Source organism: Rhinolophus hipposideros, assembly GCF_964194185.1.
Source record: "Rhinolophus hipposideros genome assembly, chromosome: 22".
Classification (NCBI taxonomy): domain Eukaryota; kingdom Metazoa; phylum Chordata; class Mammalia; order Chiroptera; family Rhinolophidae; genus Rhinolophus; species Rhinolophus hipposideros.
In genome coordinates this window covers 36365628-36388501 of record NC_138068.1, presented here as the reverse complement: position 1 = coordinate 36388501, position 22874 = coordinate 36365628, and the positions used below count along the sequence as shown (strand labels likewise).

The following is a 22874-nucleotide window of genomic DNA, read 5'->3' as shown; positions in this document are numbered from 1 at the left end:
ATAAAATAATATTGAATGTTAACTGTAGTTGAAAACTTAAAAAACGGGGTGAAAAGGTGAAGGGGAATAAGGGATTCAATCTTCCAGGTATAAAAAATAAGTCATGGGGATGTAATGTACAGTATGGGAAATACAGTCAATAATATTGTGATAGTATGGTACTGTGTCAGATGGTTACTGGACTTATCATGGTGAGCATTTCTTTAGGTATGTAAATGCTGAATAATTATGGTGTAAACCTGAATCTAACATAACATTGTTTGTTAGCTATATTTTAACGAAAGTCTTAAAACATTTTATAATAAATATATGTTAAAAGCTGCAAATAAGTAATTGTTATTTTAAAATAGAATAAAATACTATTGGTTATAATGATTATGTAAGCTCCTGTAAGTGTCAGCTATGGAGTCAACATTAATAACATAGTTCTTCTCTCCCCACACCTCTACACATACATCTTTGTCTTTTTCCTTCCTGAGTTTCAAGTTACCCTTTATGTAATAAAAATGTATTGTACATATATGGAATGCATTGAGTACAGCAGACATTCCATATACCTTGGTTCTTTCCCCTTCACTGACCTGCTAGTGGGCAGCAGCTTTTATTCCACACTTCAGACTCTTAAAATCTAAGAGTGATAACCCAGTGGTGTATCGAGACACTCTATTAGTGCACATCTAGGACAGGGGACAGTTTTGTCCCACTTTGTGGGTAGTGGGGAGGATGTTTAGTAGGACACCAAGAATAGGAAGAGGACTAAGAAAAATCAGACTGCAGAAGCCTGAGGCGAATTTCATGGGTGGCCCAATGTTTGTTTCTCTCCAATAGGTTAGACGACATTTAAACAATGTTGGGATCCATCTGGAGCTGATACCACTGGCCCAGGTTTACAGTGGTAGGTGGTTGGGAGTATTTATGCTCATCTCTCACACTCTGCCAAATTTGCTTCCTTATATGTAATTCCGTCCCTTCTCTTTTGTTCTCCGAAGGCTGACTCTTGCTGTCTTTCTCCCTATACTACAGAAATTTTGACCTCTAGGAAGTCTTTAACTTAACCAAGGGTTAAAAATCCTTTGCCAGGTGACATCCCACTTCATAAATACCAAACAGTACTGTTGAAACTTACACAGAGCTCTGAAGGAATACAAGCTCGGTGTACATGCACCTGACTATTAATTGATTTTGTTTTTAATATTAATGAGCATATGATTTGGCTTAGTTGACTTCCAAATTAAAATTGGGCAATTAAATAATAAGACAGAAAATGTGTTTAAACAGCAGTTGTGTTTAAATAGCAGTTCTGTTTCCCCAGTAAGGTGTCTTGGTCTTGGCTGTGAGGATGAACTATTACAAGTGTTGAGACAACTAGAACAGAGAGTTCTCCTTGAAGTAAGACGATTGACTATATCTTAAATGATAATAATAACTGCATTCGTTTTAGCCAGAGTGCTTGATATTCCTAATGTGAATTTTATTCCTGTATTTGCACTACCTTTTATCTGATTGCCTCTATATTTGGTAACTTAAATAGCCTTAACATTTGTACTCCTGGGTTTGTTTTTAAGGATTTCAAGTGCAAGCCACCATTAAATCAATAAATAGAATATTTTTACCATCAGAGGAAAAGATCTCTCAATAGATAAATGAATGCATTTTATAAATAACCTCAGCACTTCTATCAACCTAAAGATAATTTCTCAGGCTAGCCTTACCTTTGAGTTCACTTCATTTCAGTCCTGGGTGCCACACTGGTGGCCAGCACCCTTCTGTGGGTGAATTACTCAACAATACTCCTCCTCCTCACAACTCATCCTCTCAACTCAACTCCTGCTCATCCAAGGGCGGTAATGAGTCCCTGGGAACAGGTTTCTTCAGTCTTTAGCTCACAATCTAACTCAGAGACATAAGCCAATCAGTGGGACCTCCCATCGTCAGCAGTGTGCACTGTTAGAAGTTATGTGGGGCAAATGGACAATAAGCATCCATTCTAGGGACCCAGTGGGAAATATGTCCAGAACACTTGAACAAAATTGCTGGCATGGAAGACACTTCCTCTTGAATTTTTTCAACTTTCACATACATGTTTTCATTTTTTTTAAAATCTTATCTCCCAAACCAAGTGACATTTGCCAGCTCACTTGCTGTTTGCTTGTTTTGAATCCTTGCACTCTATAAGACACTAGTTTCCTAGTGGGAGCCAAAGTTATCATGATTGTAAAGCCAGTCAACCAACAATCAAAGCTGGAAATAATCGATGAGTCTGAAATCTTTGAAAATGAGAGAGAGAGAGAGACCACTCCATTAGATTGGTTGTTCCAAGAAGAGGAATCTAGGTCAGGATTAAAGAAGCCTGGAAACAAAGGCCAGAGAGCAAGGGCTCCTTCAGGACTTTTGGTCAGCAAACATGTTCTGTCATTTAAATTGGATAGTGTAATATGCATTTTTGTAAGTGATCTTATAACTGCAGAGTTCATAAACAGCCCAATTGTCACCAAGGAGATATATTTCTGCATGAAACTAATAAGGGTGAATGTTTGAAATGAATGCTCAACACATATGACTGCCTTTTAACCTTAACTTGACCTCAATCTTGGAGGATTTCAATGGAAAATCCATTTCTTTTTCATTCTCAGCTTTGATCTATCAGTCAAGACAGCAGTCCTGTAAGTATTAGATCCTTGGTCTAAGCTTTCACTGATAATCAATTAAAAACAGTGGTGCATGCTATTTCATAAGGAAAAGGCAAAAATCATACGATATGTTCTATTTTTAACTAAAACTGGATTACATGCTAGTGTGGATTTTAAAACACTTTCCTTTTCCCTTGATTAAGAGGCTAATGGATATTAACAGTTCAGTAAAATACTTGAAACTTCACCTTTAGTCTTATAAGGGAACTACATTTGTGATATGTAGCAGAACTCATTGGGAGTTACCACCATTATAAGTTTCATATAGAAAAAAATCCTAAAAGCATTCTGAGCAATTGATACTGGCATGAGCAATTAATGGAGTGAGATCGAAAAGCAACAAGAGACGTCACAAATTGTGTTTCTATAAAGTTGTGGTATCTCCAAAACAAACAACTCAACAGGAAACACCTCAGCATGAAACACTTAAATTAGATTATGTTTCTTGTTTCTTAAACACTGTCATTCAACTTCATGATATTTAAAAAAAAATTGTCACAAATAAATGATTGTAACATCCAAAATTATTTACTTAAGGTGACCATCACTTTCTGTCTTTTCACTCTGAGTTGGTCAGGCTTATATCTATAAGATGACTTGAATTTCTTCTTATCAGAACCTATGTGAATATGGGATATTATTTACATTTTTTAGATATACCAAATGGTTTTAAAACCAGTGATGTCAGAACACATATCTGAGTAGATGAAGGGAGGTGGTGTTAAATGCCTTTAAAAGGTGGAAATGAATAAGAAAAGGACCACCAAAAATAACAGTGTAGTAGATGCTGTGTTGGGCCAACCAGATTCTGCTTCATGAATGAACAACTTATTTTCCCAGCTGCAGGCAGCTCTTATTCATCTCAAACTTCCAGGATTACTTCAAGGGAAGAGTCACCTCACCCAAGGCCGCATCCCCTTCCCAACGCAGCTAGGCTCAGGTAACCTATTAATTGGAGGTTTTAATAGCCTGACTCTCTTCCAAACTAAGACATCTCAAAAGGGTCATGCCATCGTCAGACCAACTGTGGCTTCTGTGGAGAATGCTTTGCAGTTCAACCTCTCCCTTTACCAAGTTTTATGTTCTTACTTTTCCTTTTCCAGGTGTTGATTCCAAGAACTCTCCTTAATAAGTGTCTGCTCCCTAATATCGATTGCACAGGCTGTCTTCTGAGGAGCCCAATTTGCACAGGTGCCAGCCGAACAGTTTGAGCAATTGACATGTATTATTGTATTCTGTGAGGTAAATACTATTGTTGTCCCCATTCTACAGAGGAGAAAACTGAAGCACAAAGAAGTGAGTTTCTTGTTATTACTTGTTAACTCCTTATTAACTAGTTGAATTACTTGTCAAAGGTTACATAAATTTTTAGTGGCAGAGTCAGGATTTAAGCCTCAGCCACTGAACCCCAGAGTTCATAATCTTAGCAACTGTCCTTATTACACAGGACATTTTGTTTTCAAAAAGCATTTACCAGGCAACATGAAAGGAAATAAATGATGCAAATAGCTGAGTATTAAAATTTCAAGACCACTTTGATTTTCCAAACATCATTTCAAAGAGTAGCTGTTATCAATTGTCAAATATGAAACTATTTTCGTATTACTCCAAACTAAAGCAATGCATTCAGCATATTTATCCAAAAGTTCCAAGGAAATCACATGGTTTACCAGATGTCCATTTATACTAATACAACAATCTAATGTACCATTTATAGAAGGGTTTTTAGTAGTTACCAGTGACAGATATAAAATATTACATTTTTGTGTAAGGGCAGTTAATCAGGAGGGAAAGAAAAGAAATGATTATTTATTTTCCTTTAGAATATATATATACACACAATTGTATATATGCATATATATATATATATATATATATATATATATATATATATATATATATATATATATATATGTATTTAAGTTTATCATCTGCACATGAATGTCCCCACCATTTCTCCCTCAAATTTTCTTTCCTTTTTTTTTTCTTCTTGAAATACTTGGGTCAGCAATATTTTCTCATAGTAACTACCCAAAGAATGAGGAATGATGCTCTCGTCAAAGATCTATTTCTAAGTTTGACTTTTAAACATTAATTCTTATGTCTGGATGATGAAACTCCCTAGTAGTCGGTTTCCAAGTGCCACTTTTTTGAACTTACTCCTGATGAGAGACTGTAAACAGCAAAACTGCCTAAATCTGGTGTTTCAAATAAATATCTTCTCTAAAAATGATTTTTCTGATCATTCTCTTGTTTCATAAAGTTACCTTTAAGAGAAAAAATGTAAATGTATGTATAAATTCTGAAAAGAGCCGATATGGAATAAACAAAGTGGGTGAAATATTTGATTGTGTTGGAAATAGAGATGGTTAAAGAGAATTAGATAGATTTGCTCACTGCTTCATTTCTCCATATAAACAAATCCCAAATGGTCTCTTAAGAGATTTTCACTGTTAGATGTAGCAAGTAGCCTCATACCTTCATCTTTACAAACTTCAATTGCCTCTTCTGAAGCAGGGCTGGGCACAGTAGCTGCATTGGCACCATCTGTAAAGCAGAAAAGAGAAACACTGCCTCAGAGTTAATACTGTCAAGATGCAGCTTCCCTGCCCACCGTGCCTCCTCCCCTCTCCACCACAGGAAGTATGAGCCTGTTTCATGCTCTAATATACTGAACAGTCTTTGAAGGCATAGTGGTTTGTGATTCTCTTATAATTAATGGAGCAGCAAGCTTCAGCTAAGGCAGAGCCCAATGAACTACAAACTATATTTTGGTGACGAATGCTATTTGTTGGTACTATTATACTTTGGCTTTTGCTTCTTCTCCATCTCTAAAAGAATGGTACATTATTTTTCTTAGTAACAGATTGTGAAAAAAGTATATTCTTGCAAGTTTCTACAAAGTGCTTTTATGTGTGTGTTTTTAAAGTTTGGTTTTTCTTAGCACAGCACTTCTGCTCCATTATGCCAGGCTGTCAAACTGCAGGGAGCACATCTGATGACTGTCAGTGCTGAGGCCCAGGAGAAGGGGATCATTTGTAGAAAAGCGCCAAAAGTCACCCAAGCATAGAGTGGGGAATAAGGAAATTGGAGCTCCCTGTCCCCCTTACAATAGCAATGAACCTCATTAGAATTTATCTTTCTTTTCTGTATCGTTGATACCCCAGGGAATCCACTCATGTTTGGCCTTCAGAATAATAGATAATTAACTTACTAACATTAAAGTAGTAAATTTAAGGCTTGGAGTATTATCAAAATCATTTGATAACAACTGGAAAAGATATATACATATATACATATATGTGTGTGTATATATATGTATGTATAATGTATACACATTTTAAGAAAGGAAAACTGTATTAAAATTGTAACACTCAATATATACCAATAACAAAAGAGGAATACAAGTCACATTTGACTTCAGCAATTACAAGAGGTGCTCAAAGTGTCCACACTTCTGATTATGGAGAACTACTTCTTGAGCAACATTGACCAAAGTGTCCATTTGTATACATTTTTTGGCACACCCAGTACATATACGTGTGTGTGAGTGTGTGTGTGTTTCATGCAGTAGCAGAGTCATAGAACTAAAAATTCAAACAAGAATGGCAATTAACACACATTTAAAGGTAAATCACATATTTTTTGGCATATCATTTACCCATAACGTATATTACTGTTACTTTTTGGTCATGTTTCTATTGAACAGAGAATAAAAATTTTAGTGGGGATTAATTGGACATGATGAATCACCTTTTTTTGTTGTTAAGTGACAATCTCCTATTTCAAAAAAACAAAAACAAACTAATAACCTTCTTTTGATGTTATATCTTTACATATCTTTACTGCCCTTCATAGTAAAACTCCCTAAAATTGCTGCCTGTGATTTTGTTCCATGCTTTCTCACTTTCATGTTTCTCCATAACCCACTCCAATTGGCTTCAACACTCCTCCGCAAATTCTCTTATCAAAGGTGACAATCACTCCCCCTTTGTCAAATCCAACGGTCATTTCTCTTTTCTTAAGTAATTTTTCAGTAGCATTCCACAGAGTTTTTACTCTGTTCTTTCTGAAATATTTCATTGTGGCTGTTCCTTCTCCCCTGTTGCCATATATCTAGATGTCATTATCAAAATCATGTCATGGGCTCCATTGTTTTGTTTATTAACATGTTCTCTCTAGTGAAACTCATCCACTCTCATAATTTTAAATATCATTAATATTCCAGTAACTCTCTAACCTGTATCTCCTGTCCATATCTCTCCCTAGAAATCTGGACTCATATATCTAACTGGCTTCTTTACGTCCCATGAGCTTAAGAGTCCTCTCAAATTCACCATGGCCAAAACTGAAATATTATCTTTCTCAACAAAAACTGTGCCCTCTACCAGTCTTCCAAATATTAGTAAGTGGTACTATCATTTCCACAACTAATGATTCCAAGAACCTAGGACATTTCCTAGATACCTCTTTCCCCCATTTTCCACTTTCAATCAATCAGCATGTGCTGTTGTCTCTATTTCCAGAACATAATACAAATCAGTCCATTTTTGTCTCCATTTCCAGAAACCCCCATTATTGTTTTCCTACTATAGCCTTCTAATTGGTCCCACTTTGGCTCGTTTGACCCATTTTCACTCACAGGCAAAGGGAGCTTATTAAAACACAGCTTATGTTTCTCCACTACTTAAAAACTCCCATTAGCTTCTCTTTGTAGTTCTAATAAAATCAAATCGTATATAGCCAGAAGTACTCTGGCCTATGATCTCTTACCAGATCTTACACCATGTTCCCCTAATCCATCATGCTCCAGTCACTAGGCCTTCTTTCTCCAACATGCTAATCCCAAACTGGACTAGAGACATTTGCATTATCTTTTCCCTCCATTTGAATGTACTTTCACCATCTCATCACTTAGATCTCATTTTAATTATCACTTCCCAAGGGAGTCATCCCCAACTCCAGCCAATGGAAAGTGGCTGTCTCAATATTCCTTCTACATTACCTAATTTCTCGGCAAAGCATGTATCTTACACGTGTTTTTTTTTCTTTTTTCTATTTTTGCATATTGTTTATTTTTGGACCCCCACCTCCAACCAGAATATAACCTTCAGAGAAGCAGGGATATTATCTTTATAGTTTACTGCTGTATCCCAGTGTCCAGAACAGTGCCCAGGTCACAGTAAAGCCGTGATATGTATTTGTTAAATAACTGAGGAATATTACCTACAACTTTGATTTGATTTGATTATGATAGCAGTCAAAACTTCCAAATTATGTTGGTTTGAGATTGTGTTTTCTTCATGATGTAGAAGAGGCTCGCAGTTAAATAATCAAAATTAAAGTTGGAAATTATATTGAATGAAAAGCATCAATTTTTATGTTGGAAGAATAACCGCAATAACCAGAACCACATCTTCCATTTCTCTGCACTTGGCTTAGGGGAACTATGAAATGAGCAAAGTGAACTTAATGCTGATACTGGCCAGGATCACCAATGGAGCTTGCCATTGGGCTTCATGCCAGCCAGTGGGCTTGCTTAAAAGAGCAAGAGCCCCTCAGGTTTGCATTCAAGACTCTTCTTTATGTTGAGAGATACCCATATTGTAGTGATAACTCTATTGCTCTAAGAGGTGTAGAAGACAGCTTACACTCTACCATTCTCTGTTATAGGCAAGACAATCCCAAACTGAAAAAAACAAACAAACAAAAACTACCTGCTCTTAATTGATTGAGGGTAAAAGGATGGATAAGTAAACTAGAGGCAACTGTGTGTGCATGTATATATGAAAGTGTGCATGCATGTGTGTCTGTGTGTGTGTGTGTGTGTGTGTGTGTGTACAGGGGTGGGAAAAATCTATGTCAATAAAGACAGTTTGGGACACAGCAATGAATGAATAAAACCTGTGAAACCTCAATGTTCAGAGAATGTCCTCAGCTGTCAGCAATTAGCTGATTAATATTTGTCAGCTCCAAACAATAAAAACAGTGACAGCTTTTCATACAAGACTCATCTTCCATGGAGCATAATGATGTGTAGGTAGGGAGCTGGGGTGGGTAACAACAGTTTGTTGTATCAGAATTTATTTCATTGAAAGTACTACATTTCAGTAAAGAAGCCAGATGACCCAGTAGCAGCTATGCAAGGTCTTTGCTGCCTTGCTTCAGTGCTTTCTTTGATTGGCCTTCTTCAGTTCCATCTTCCAGGTTAATAATAAAAGCTTCCAGTTCTCTAGCAAAAGTTCCAAAATTAATGTAAGGAAGTTTTCAGTCAAAAACTTATCATACTACCTGGTTTATTTCCTAGAGTTCAGCATATGGCCTAGGAGGTGCCTAGTACATATTAGAGCCCATTATTTCAAAAATGTCCCCCTATCCCCCAAGGGGCTCATCAGAACTGGGAGAATGAGTTGGAAACTAAAGGGAAGAAGGATGTTTTTATTTGGGTGATTATTTTGATAGCTGCATAATTGTTCCTATCATTTTTAAAGGAGAGCGTGACTGAGTACAAAAATGAGTAAAAGAGATGATAAATCGAAGGTGATGATCTCTTTTGAGTCTTAAGTGCTATTTTAGTTTAAAAGGCTCAATTTATAATCTATAGCTGAGACTCTACGAACATTCAATTGACACATCTGTTTTTTAGTGAATAGAGGAGATGTCAGGGAGGCTTCGGATTTCACTTTAGCTCTGTGTGTGGGGTAGTAAGCTCCTTGACATCATCTCCTACAAAATACAAAGAAATAACCAGAAATATGACTCTTCAAAATTTAACGCAAACCAGTAAAGAACACTCCATTCATTGTGGAGGGAAAGTCTCTTACTTATTTCCTTAAAACATTTTTCATTTTATTTTTTCCCTCCAAAAATATTCTGCTCATTGTGACCTGCCCTCAGTCAGTCAAGCTCTAATCTGGCACTTCCAAGTTCTGCCTGCCACTCTTAGAGCATTACTAAGCAAACTGTTATGACAGGGAAGAAAAACAAAATTGGAGAATGAGACATGACAATGTACCCTTCTGATTGGAAGCCCTGTCACTCATAGTTAATCATGGTGGTAGCTTCCACAAGGAGACCTGAATGAACACTGAAGTTAACCTAGTAAAAAGTATAAGCAATTTCAGAAAATAGCACTGAGTAAAGTCATTGTTCACCTCTGCGGATGAGGCCTAGGAGACTCCTCAAAAGAAATCTGAGCCCACCTGCTTCTTGGCTCTGCCCTTCCATTTCTTCCGCACTTTGTTTCTCCTCTGGACTGTTCTCATCTTTCAAAAAAAACCACAGAGGAAAAAAATTACATCAAGTCAATTTATGAAACATATCTTTATGGCTAATATGCAGCACTGAAATTAATTGTAACCAATGTAGCATGACTCCCCATAAAGCAATGCAGAGAGATGAATCAGAGGCATGAAACAGAAAAATTACCTATATAAATAGGTGCATTTATACTCATTCCTTTTCACATGATTTGTTTGATGAAATGTTGAACTGCAGTAAACAAAATTCACTCAGCAATTCTAGTAACATCTCTCTTTTTGTACAGCATTTCTCAAAATGCAATACAAATTTTAATTCCAATCTTTTCTCCCTTGACTCAAGCAATATGCACTGTGTAAGATAACTTGGTTGATTAAGTTTCTATGACCTTTATTTTCCTCTTTGATAAATGTTGCATAAAATATCTATTTTTACTTAATTTATACATGAAACATATCTATACTATTAAATATTTTGTCTTGAACAAATTATGCTGGTCAAGTTTACACAATAGTATATAAATCCTTGGAAAATAAATAATTGGGTAGGAAAATGGCACTAATATACAAAAACTAGCTAAAATTTTCTTTTGGCTTAAAATGTATAATACACATCTCTGAATTTATGTTTTAAAAAAACAACTTTTCAAAGGCAAATAGGAGCATGATTTTATAACTCATGACTGGGAGGCTTTCCAAATCTCTTTTTGTTGGGAAATTTGTTTTAAATGATAAATTTATATAAAGAAACAGAAACAAAATGTAAAACATGTAGTTAAAGTACAGAAAACAGGGAAGCAGAGTTACTAGCATATATTAGTGTGGGTTAAAGATGGCCACATATTCTTTGTCTCCCAGAAAGTGGAATCTATCTCTCATTTCCTTGAATCAGTACTGGTTCTGTGACTTGTCTAGACCAACAAAATGTGGAAGTGATGTTCTGGGCACTCCAAGCCAATGACACAGAGGACTAGTAGCTTCCACTTCTCTCTATGGAAAGTCAACTACCAGCTGTAAAGGCATTCAGGCTAGCCTACCAAATGGAGAGAGGAACATGGAGGGACAGAAGGGCCATGTGGCAGAGCACTGAGGGGCCAAACGTGGATGAAGCCTTCCCACACTTTCCAACCTATCCCAGATTCCAGTTGAATGCAGCCAAATGAGGACCTCAGCTAAAGCCAAAGGGAACAGAAGATTGACCAGCTGAGTCCTTTCAAAATTCCTTACCCACAGCCTGACTCAGATCACTTAACAGTGTTTTGCTTGAGTGCTTTGACCCACTATCTGCTCCCTGTACCATTTCTTAATCTAGCCTCAAGAGGATGTCCTCCCCAGAGAAGGACTCAACCACTAAAGCTAAAAAAAAAAAAAAAAAAAAAAAAAAAAAAAAAAAAAAAAAAAAAAAAAAAAAAAAAAAAAAGAAGTCTTAAAAGCAATGGGGAAACATTTCCCCAAACATCTCTGAAAAACAACCTATTGAAGAGAGTTGCAGATAGAAAAACATTCAGAATTGGCATTGATGAAAGAAAAAGTTTATAATAGAAGGACAAGAGTAAACAGATAAAAAAGAGTAACACTCAATTGGAGAAGTAATACTATCAATGAATACATAAGTATGGATAGAATTCCCACTGCCCTGAACTACGCCATTTGTCATGGGAGACTTTATGGTGTACACAGTATAACTTTTTCTTTTTTATGTTGTTTTTCACTATAAAATATACGATCTTTGTAAATATTGATGTACATCTTTCCACATTTTTTCTATGCATGTATTAACTTTTAATATGAGAACCTGGGGCAGCTCTGCAGCTACCTAAATTGTATGTTGTCTCAATGGCATTTTTACAAGTACCACATGGATGATCTGACATTTTCTCTCTTCCAGTTCTCTGAGTAGGTGATAACATTAACTTTTGCTCTAGGAAGGAAATAGCCACCACTGCTGCTCTTGCTCCCTTAACAAGGCTAAGTTGGTGCACAGCATGTGTCAAAAACATAGGTCAGTATTTCCCCCTTTCCTCTCACCAAATATACTCAGAGTCAGTCAGGAAAAATCTGCCAGTTTTTCCATCTCCCCCAACACACCGACCTTTTAATAGTGATTTCACGATAGGCTTGGAGTCTGCAGTGACAGGCTGCCTTTAAAATTAGTCTGGTTACCACATCTCCTACAAATTGGGGGCAAAATGTTTTCTTGTGAAGAGAGGAAGATAAGAAAGGAAAAAGAAACAATTAAGTCATGGGAAGGTGAGAAACTGGTTCCAGCCTTCTAAATGCATGAGAAGTAAATTCATGGTGAGACCCTAGAGTCCAGCTTTATTATAATAGTAAAAAACAGTCTGGCTGGCTTCCTAATCTACTCTTACCGGGTTTGTACCTTTATCCAAACATATGATGTCCCATTCCCTAATGGGGCTACCCGAGTGACATGCTTTTGTTTTCTATTTTGAGCCTGGCTGCACAGTGTTCTAGTTACAGTACTTCTGCCTTTGGGAAGCAAACTCAAGAAACATTAGCATGCATTGTAGAAGAATGTTGGATTTATCATTTGAGTAACATGTACTCAAATGAAAAGTTCAGATATACACATACTGTTTTCATCAATTTCCAAAACCATGCATTCTCAAATCCAGCAGGGGGAACCAGTGTAGAAGCCTTGCTTTCAAAGCCCAGTTTATGCATTCTTGGGCAATTAGATTAGCAATCATTTCAGTCTCGTTTAGAAGGACAGTTTGGCTGGCTTATAACTTTCCATTCATTTTAAATGCCTCAAATGGGTGAGTTCTTAGTGAAACAGTGGGCTTGAACTGGTAGGAAAAAAAAGAAATCCCCTTACACAGTTATCCTTAAATATTTGATAAGGACAAGCTTTCCTTTTATCAGCCCTGTCTGTCTAGCTATCTTCACAGGAAACACATAAACAATAAAAGTGAAGTAAAGAGGAGATCTAAACTTGTGTCTTTTACAAGGGATTTAAAAGGCTTATAAAAAATGTTAAGAAATATAAGGAAGTGGCACGATACTTTGTTAGTTTTTTTTTTTTTTTAAAGTCACACAGAAGCTAAATTATCTTAGCTAATACACCTAAAGGCCACATATTTACTTCAAATAATAATTTCCACAGCATTCATGTGGAGTGTCACACAATACTTTACTTTCCGATGCCCAAAAGCACAGTAAACATGTGACAATTCTAGTAAGAGCATCATTTTTGTTTCTCCAGTATTAGTACCCTGATCCTCACTGTTTCAACCCATATATATTGAGCATAAATTATATGCAAGATATTTCAGAAATTTTATAGAAATAAAAATGAGACTCCTGCTGTAAAATTGATTCATATAAGTGAAAGGTATGTACTATTGGTTGGATGATGATAAGAATGTGTTTAATTCTATATGAGAGTTTTAAAGGGGCAAAATCTCAATGTCATGGCCACAAATTACTTTTCTGATATCTGTGGTTCCTTTTGTGAACTATGCGTGTAGATAGGAAGAGAAAGGGGAAGTAAATCAGAGCATATCCATCTCTGCTACTAGGGAAACAATCTGATGTGTGCTGCCTATTATTGCCATCTCTTATAAAGGTCCCAAGATTTCTGGACATGGATGAAACATAGACAATTCAAATATAATGGTCTGTAGACAGGATTATAGGTCCCAATTCTTCAGTTCCCTGTAATGGATTATATTACTCAGTGTACTCCAACTGCCGGGAGAGAATAGTTGCCACCCTATAGATGTTGAGCTTGACCCCAGTGACTTGATTTGGCTGATGAAATGTCAGTGGACATAATGCAAGTAAAGGGCTTAAATATGCTGCGTAATTGGACTTGGTGCTGTGATCCTGACATATGCTATGATAAAAAATGCCCCTTAGAGTTGTTTTACAGACAAGATGGTGGAGTAGGTAAACGCTGTGCCTGCCCCTTCTCACGGCCACATCAAAATTATGACTAAACTACACAACAATCATTATTGAGAATCATCTGAAGTCTAGCTGACCAGAAGTCCTACAATTAAGGATATACGAAAGACGCCACTTGGAAATTGGTAGGAGGTGTGGAGAGGAAGAATGGGATTTTCCCACACCCATGTGTGACCATTAAAAAATTGGGATGGATATGTCAGTTGTGGAGGTCCCCCTCCTGAGGAGTGAGGGGTCCCAGCCCCACACCAGGCTCCCCAGCCCAGGGTTCTAGTGCCAGGAAGAGAAGTTCCCACAAATTCTGGATGTGAAAAACAACAGAGATTGTGGCTGAGTGAGATGGAGGATGGCTGGTGTCCCACGTGTTCCCCTTAAAGGGCCATTGTACAGGCTTGCTCACTGATGAGCTCACTCACTCTGAGCTCCAGCACTGGACAGCAGCTTGAAAGACACCAGGGACATACAGAGAGAAACTGAATTGTCTGACTTCAGGGTGAAGTCTGGAGAGACAGCTTTCTCCCAGACAGAAATGCTGGGAGAATCCATTGGTTCTTTGTTGGGCCCTTCCCCTGCCCAGTGTGCAGATGCAGGTGGCCACCATTTCTGAATCTCCTTCAATCTAGCTAACACTTTTCACCCTGCCCTGGTGATTCCCTGAGATCCTGCTCCACCCAACTTGCAGACTTACCCATTTCCAATGGATTTTCTATACAAATGGGTTATCTTAGCTCATGCTGCAGACTTAAAATAAATCTCTCAAAGGTTTACAGACCCCCCAAAACAGCATCTGGCTTCATTGTATCCCATACCTCTTGCTGAGGAGCCACCAGCCCGGCACTTGTGGCAGCTGGCTTCAGTTCCTGGCTTAGCCTCTGGAGTTTCTTTGAAGCCCAGCATGGCTAGTGGCCATCTGTGGACCGCCTGTGGCTCATGCCAGGTGGCCCCAGGCAGGGTACAGGCTTCTGATAAACTCGGCCTGTGGTGAGGCCCTTTGCATGAGGCTCAGGGGCCAGCATGCCCAGTGACTGGCTTCAATTGAGCTGGAGTACCATCCAACTGCCTCCAAGGACCCAAAGGAGAGACTGGACAGGCACCAGAGCCCTGCTAAAGTGAATCTTGCTGTGTAGGGTCAGCCCTGGCAAACAGTCCCTCCACTGTAGTCATGGGCAGTCCTCACAACCAATCGGCCTGAGGGTCAATCCCTCCCATTGCTATGAAAACAGCAACCAAGGCTCAAATACAGCAGGAGGACCAACAACACACACAAGGGGCCCACCTAAAGCACCTACCTCAGATGATCAGAGATACTGTATAACATGGCCCCACAGGACACATATTATTAGGTTGGTGCTAAAGTAATTGTGTTTTAGAAGTTTAAAAATAATTGCAAAAATCACAATTACTTTTGCACCAACCTAATACATCAGGCCACTCTACTAAGACTAGGAGGCATACTAGCCCTACCTAATACATAGAAACAAATACAAGGAGGCAGCCCAAATTGGGAGATAAAGAAGCATGTCCTAAACAAAAGAACAGAACAAATCTCCAGGAAAAGCACTAAACAAAATGGAGACAAACAATCTACTGGACATAGAGTTCCAAGCACTGGTTATAAAGATGAACAATACTATCAGGAAGAACTTCAACAAAGAGATAGGAAACATAACAATGGAGATAAAAAAATGAAAAAGGACAAGTCAGAAATGAAAAATACCATAACTGAAATGAAAAATAGATTAGAGGAAACTGAAAGTAGATTAGATGAAGCAGTGGATAGAATCAGTAATTTATAAGACAAGATCCCAGAAAACACCCAATCGAAACAACAACAAGAAAAAACAATCCAAAGAAATGAGGAGAGTGTAAGGAATCACTGGGAAAACATCAAGGATAACAACATTTGCATCATAGGAGTACCAAATGGAGAAGAGAGGGACAAAGAAATTGAAAACTTTTTTGAAGAAATAATAATGGAAAACTTCCCTACCCTGATGTAGAAAAGACATATAAGACCAGGAAGCGTGGAGAGTCCCAAACGAGATGAACCCAAAGAGGTCCACACCAAGACACATCATAGTGAACATGCTCAAGTTTAAAGACTAAGATAATCTTAAAATCAGCAAGAGAAAAGCAGTTAGTTACCTAAAAGGAAAATCTCATAATATGCTCAGCTGATTTCTCAACAGAAACTTTGAGGCCCAAAGGGATTGACATGAAATATTCTAAGTGATGAAAAGTTAGGACCTAAGATCAAGATTACTCTATTCAGCAAAGCTATCATTTAGAATTGAAGGACAGATGAAGAGCTTCCCAGACAAGAAAAAGCTAAAGGAGTTAATTACCACCAGACCAGTATTACAAGGAATCTTAGAGGGACGTCTTTAAGACAAAAAACAAAACACAACAAAACAACAACAACAACAAAAAATAAAAATATATGAATAACAACATGGCAATGACTACATTTCTACGTTTCTATTAATAATTGTTTTAAATGTAAATGGGCTAAATGTTCCAATAAAAGATTTAGGGAGGGTGAATGGATAAGAAAAGAAGACCCTTACATATACTGCCTACAAGAGACTCACTTCAGATTAAAAGACACACACAGACTGAAAGTAAAGGGATGAAAAAGATATTTAATGAAAATGGAAACAAATCACAACAAAGACAAACAACAAAAACAACAAAACAACTGGAGTAGCAATACTTATATATGACAAAATGACTTTCAAACAAAGGCTATAACGAGAGACAAAGGACTCAAAATCCTGTTTCTGAGTATTTATCCGAAGAAATCCAGAACACGACTTCAAAAGGACATATACATCTATACTCGTATGTTCATTGCAGCATCATTTACAAAAGCCACACTATGGAGGCAACCTGGTTATCCATCAAGGAATGAATGGATAAGGAAAAGAGATGGTAAATTGCTTGGCCATGGAAGGGAATGGGTTCTTCCCATCTGTGGCAGCACGGATGGACCTGGAGGGTATTTGGCTGAGTGCAGCATGTTAGACAGAGGCAAGGTGATTTCACTTATATGTGGAGTCTACAGAACAAAACAGAAATAAACTCATAGATCCAGAGAACATTTTGTTGGTTGCCAGATGGGAGGTGGATTGGGAGGTGAGTGAAAAAGGTGAAGAGATTAAGAAATACAAATTAGTTGTTACAGAGTAGTCATGGAGATGCAGGGTATACAATTGGTATACATATGGAATATAGTCAATAATATTATAATAACTATGTATGGTGTCAGATGGGTACTAGATTTATTGAGGTGATCAGTTTGTAGGTGTTATAAATGTCTAGTCACCTTGTAGTACACCTGAAACTAATATAATATTGTATGTCAGCTGAAAAATAATATTAAAAAAAAAACACTACACTACATTTCTGGTGGTGGTAGTTACAGTTATAGTTTGGCAAACAAGTGAGTTATAAGTAGAACTTTAATAAATGTGCAATTTATTTAAAAAAAAAAGTGAAAAAAAAAAAAAAAGAAATGCCCCTTAGCACTGGTTTAAAGAGGATGAGATATTTGGAACAGAGTTGAACCCAAGCCATAGTCTGGAGCAAAGCTCAGGTAATTCATAGCTTGAACTGCCCAGTTGAGCACAACCTATATCAGCTGAGCCACAGTCAACCTGCAAGCCTATGATCATGTGGACACACATTTTTGTTGTGAGGTACTGCATTCTGGGGTGATTTGTCACAGAGTATCATTGTGACAATTAGCTGGTTAATAAAATGGTATAACAATTTTTCTCAGCTCAGGAAGGCTCAATGATTTTTTTTAAGTTAGTACTCTTAATTTATTAAGAATTTAGTGTTTAATTGTGTATTTTACTACCTAGCTACATTTTTATCTCATACATTCCAAAGCTCTGTAGAAGATACACATTTGAATAATAAATTTAGTTCATACAAGGGAGAAATGCTCTCAAAGAGTATGTACTGCTATGAATGATGTTTATATTTCATTTAATAGAGCCATGTGAGCAGCAAGATAATACTAATTAGTATCAGCTAACATTTATTGCATATTGGCTATATTCTGCTTAGTGTCTAAGTGTTTCACATAGATTATCAAATTTAATTCACATAACAAGCCAATAATGATGTAGGCATTATTATTATCCACATTCCAAGATATGGAAACCGAGGTACAGAGATGTTAAATAATTTACCTAAGATCCCACAGCTAGCAAGTGACGACAGCAGGGTTTCAACCCAATCAACTGATGCCCACTACCACCTCACTGGAAAGGTAACTAAAATTTGTGTCTGGTTCCGATATTTAAATTATGCATCAGTAAAAATGTGGGAAAATGGTAGCTGAAGAACTAAGCTATAATTTTATACAGATTAACACAGAACACTAAAGGCGTGGAGAATTGAGCTCTTCTGACACTTATGCCAAGTGAGTGCAATATTATAACTCCAGACTTGTTTTTTTAAATGTTAAAGATATTTTTATTATGGTATAATTTTAAACAGAAAGTTACAGCAACAGTACAAGGAATTTCCTGTTTTTCTGAACCATTTGAGAGTAAGTTGGGGTCATAATCACTATCTAGACACCTCCCTCAACCCTGAATACTCTAGTGTGTATTTTCTTCAAACAAGGACATTCTCTTCCAGAACCACAATGCAACCATCAAGATCAGGAGATTAGCATTAATGACATTCATACTGTCTAAACCACAGACCACATTGAAGTTTTGCCAATTTTCCAATAATGTCTTTCATAGCAATCGAGGATCACACACTGCATTTAGTTGCCATGTCTCTTCAATCTTTTTCAATCTGAGACAGCCATGCCTCTCCAATCCTGGCCCAGCTCTGCACTGGGTGATTACCACCTCCCCCACATCTTTCAATGTCAATGCCTACCTTGCTGTGGGGACAGAGTCCCAGAGAGCAGTTTCCAGCCTCTCAGCCTCGTGTGGGGAGGTGCTGGCTCGGGTAGTGAATGGCCATCAGCTGTAATCGGTTGGCCAATTGGCTACTGATGTTACTGTGGGGCTGTGTTGATGGTTGGTTGGTTGGCAGGCAGAGAAGTGAATGGCTGGACTGCAGATCACGTGGCTACTACTGCGTGTGTCTTGCCTGGCCACCAGAGAGAATATAGTGGTATGACTCCCATACCTATGGCTCCCTGGGTGTTCCTTTTTGGCCTAGCCATATCCTGCGTTCTTATGTGGGACTAGAGACCCTGCAGGCTGCCCAGCACAACAAATGGTGAAGTGAGCAGGATCTCCAGCACGACACTTGCTTAACCTTTCTTAATGACTTTAGGAAGAAAGGAAGAAAAAGGAAGAAAGAGGGAGGTAGGGAGGGAGGGAAGAAAGGTTAGTTCTTCGTATACACTAGGGCACTTACATTCTTGCACACCTCATACAGATTACCACGAATCCTACAACAGTTCTACTGAGTTAGACTTTTATCTACATTTTTAAAGATGAAGAAATCAAGGTTGTAGGAGGTCAAGTAACTTCCCTGAAGTTCCACAATTAGTGTCAAAGATGTGACTTTAACTCAGGTCCAGATTATGCCAAAGCCTGAGGCCTCTCTTCCTTGCCTTGCAGATTCCTGTGACTTTTTCTGACACCTGAGAGCTAGGTTGTAAGTCCTCTACTGGGAGATGCCCTTGCTCCTCCTGTGGTATCCTCAGCACCCAGCACAGTGCCTGAAATCCAGTAGAGGCTCCAAACACTTGTCAAAGGATGAAGAAGGAAATATTTCCCACTAAGCAGTAATCATTTTTTGTTTGAACCATATTTTAGTTATTGACGTAGAAAAGGCATGGTGTCCACCTGAGCCTCTGGTTGAACATCATTAAACGGTGGATTAGTTTTAAAATGTCACATCTCTTTGATCACACACAATAGTTCCTAAAAGTCAAACGTGTTGAAGGGTAGGAAGCACAAGTAGTTAGAGTCCATCTGCTCTCACCACCCCCTGGTGCCGCCTCCATCCCTTCTCTCCTGGATTATTGCTGTGTTTACCAATGTACTTTGCTGTCCTCAAAGTCTATTCCCAACCTAGAAGCCAGATGGTTTGTGTTAAAATGTAAGTCACATCATACCATTTCCCTGCTCAACTCCTCAAAACACCCAAAGGCAACAAGGCCTTGTATGCTGAAGATCCCTATTGTTTTCCTGCCCTGACTTCTTTCTGGTTTCTTCCCCACTCACTCTGCTCCAGACACAATGGCCTCTGTGCTATTCCTCCAGCACACTAGAGTCTCTTCTCTCCAGGTCTTTGGCCTGCCCCACCCCTTTGCCCGGAATGTGTTTCCCTTATGTTCTTTAGGTCTTTGCTCAAATGGCCCCTTTTCTATGAGGAAAAAGCTGAGCACTGCATTTAAAATGGTGGCATCTCCTCACTCCCACACACTACATCCTCCTTATTTTTGTTTATTTTTTTCCAATCATCATCATTTTCTGATGTATAATTTATGTAGGTATTGTATCCGTTGTTTATGTCTATCTGTCCTCATTTGATTGTAAACTCCTCCAAGGCAAGAATCTTTGTTTGCTTCATTACCTGATGTTTCCTAACTGCCTAGAAGGAGCACATGGTAAGTGTTTAATAAACTTTTGTGAATTAATGAAATAGGCTCTTCCTTTACTTGGTCTTCCATGGCTAGTTCACAAATTAATTAGGAAAAAAAGGAAAGTTATCTTCTATCCCAAGATTATCAGGAATATACTAATGCGATGTGTTACTTTGAAATATAAGGTTCATACAACATGTTGCGTAGACACAGAGCCCAAGCTTTTTTTTACAGTATACCTGTCACCATTTGGTCTTCTTACTGGAGCAGCTAACTAAGAGGAGGAATCCCTTCTCCAGGCCAGTGGAGATTTTCTGTGGACCTTGTTATAATACAGTTATCCAGACTGAAGACTTAGAACTTCGTGGCAAGGTAGTCGTACATGTTTAGCCATTTCAGGGAAATGCTGAGCAGTGCTGTTTTGGCTGCTAGGACCAGTTCTACTCAAAATAAACTCAGGTGGTATTATAAGCATGCCCCATTCACAGAAAGTTTGTAAGACCTACAGGTTAACCTTCAATTATAGACAGGGAAGACAACCATCTTGGTTCTGTCTCTTTCTAAGAATGTCCCCAAAGAGGAAATAATTGAACCTGTTGTTTTTAAAGCATGTGTCTTTCAAGGGAGATCTAAATGTGACACATGTTCAAGGAAAGAAAACACATAAGACAGTAGCATGTAACCGTCCCTTTCATATATTTTGTATGTGGTACATAGAGTGCCAAGTGTTCAATAAGGAACTCAACAGATATCTGCTGAGGAACTGAACTCTAGCATTTCCACACTGAAATATGACCTTGGCATACCAAAACTTGTGGCATATCTCGGTATAAAAATAGCACAAGGCAATGCACCACAGATCTACTTTCAATATCATACACACCCTCTTAATAGATAACATATGGTTCTCCCATATGGCATGTTAATAGAAATACTTTTACTCTGATATGGTTAGTTTTTAATCCAAGGATTTCCAAATACCTTACAAACAATATTCATTAGCACAGTCATCCCTGGGGAGGTTGCAGCACCTCACAGAGATACAAAGCATCCTGTATACACTTAATAACCATTAAAGAAAGACAATCATTAGAGACATATTAATGTGGCAATTTTTTTTAAGATTAGGAAAGCAATAGATGGGAATCAAGAGACTTTCCCAAAGACTTCCACTTATTTTGTGATATAACCAGGGCTAGAAATCAACTTATGCTGATACTAATGGTCATTCTACTAGTTGACCTGGGCAGGTGAATTGACCATAGATTATACTGTTCTTCAGGTATGCACATAACCTGGAGTCTACATCATAAATCCGAAAATTATGACCAGAATAAAGTTAGCATAATAGCGTTATAATGGGGTTTCTTTGCTCTCTCTTACACGCAACAACAATTGCACTCTATTAATTTTAAGCCGTAAGGTTAAATTTTCTTCTAAAAACTATATTTCTCTGTCATTTATGTTTCTGAATTGATATAATGGTGTGCCTACACATTTGTTTAAAACAGGCATACATTGTGCTTTGTGCAGAGGTTAAGTACAAAACTGGGAAGACAGCACACTGTTTTGCTTTTTTGTTGTTGAAAAATATAAAGTATATAAAGATGTTCTTTGAATAGAAGAATAATTGCATGAATACATTCAAAAGCTCTTAGTTATCTTTGTCATCGATTGTTTGTTGAGTACCTACAGAGTTTAAGATGATGGAGAGAGAAAAAATTAGGCTGTTCAGGAGACAAACGCCTTTCCCTTTGGGAGTTGAAAAAAGATAGATGGAGTAATTTCACGAAATGTATCTACCTGCATGAGGTGAAATTCAGGCTAGAGACAACAATTATCTAGAGGAAAATATAAAATTTGATCATATATGTATCTGAATAATTGTTGGGTATTTGAATTAAATGAGGAATATCCAAGTAAGGGCTAATTGTTGGGTATTTGAATTAAATGAGGAATATCCAAGTAAGGGCTTCAGTTGTCCACTTTGCTTTGTCCACATGTCTCTTTGGGGGAAATCGCTGGTGAAAGACGTGCACGTGCTGAGTGCGGGTGTCCTTCAGGGTAGAACAATTCCATACCTGTATGTTTGGAGTTGCAGGCGGCCCCGCATTACTACATCACCGGGGAAGAAAAACCTTCATTTTCATGTTTCCATCACTTTTCCCTCTTTACAACAGTTTGTTCCTTCAATGTTTAAATGCTCTTTTAAGTGGTGAAAACAAAAATTTTAAGATTCTGATTTGAAATTTTGAAATTTAGGAAATAATCAATGTACAGGTTTTCCACAATTTAGTATACACGTTTTATAAACATGTGCCCTCAAATTATAATCCTATACATGATAAAATAGACAACCACTTATATCAACCATAAAAACAACAGTGTGTGCTAGGTCTTTTATCTCTCTTTAAAAATTGCAGA

General features: G+C 37.7%; 1 protein-coding gene across 4 annotated transcripts in view; it reads right to left on the bottom strand.

Annotated features, from left to right (window-relative positions):
- The window catches only part of MACROD2 (mono-ADP ribosylhydrolase 2), a 2186605-nt gene that overhangs the window by 119038 nt on the left and 2044693 nt on the right, over positions 1 to 22874 (bottom strand). For 3 of the 4 annotated variants that reach the window (XM_081033481.1, XM_081033483.1, XM_081033484.1), the window contains exons 12-13: positions 9845 to 9955; positions 5169 to 5237 (exon numbers count right to left, since the gene is read on the bottom strand). In XM_081033481.1, the coding sequence (XP_080889607.1) occupies positions 5169 to 5237; positions 9845 to 9955 (180 nt within the window). The remainder of the gene's footprint in view (positions 1 to 5168; positions 5238 to 9844; positions 9956 to 22874) is intronic. The other variant, XM_081033482.1, reaches the window with a different exon arrangement.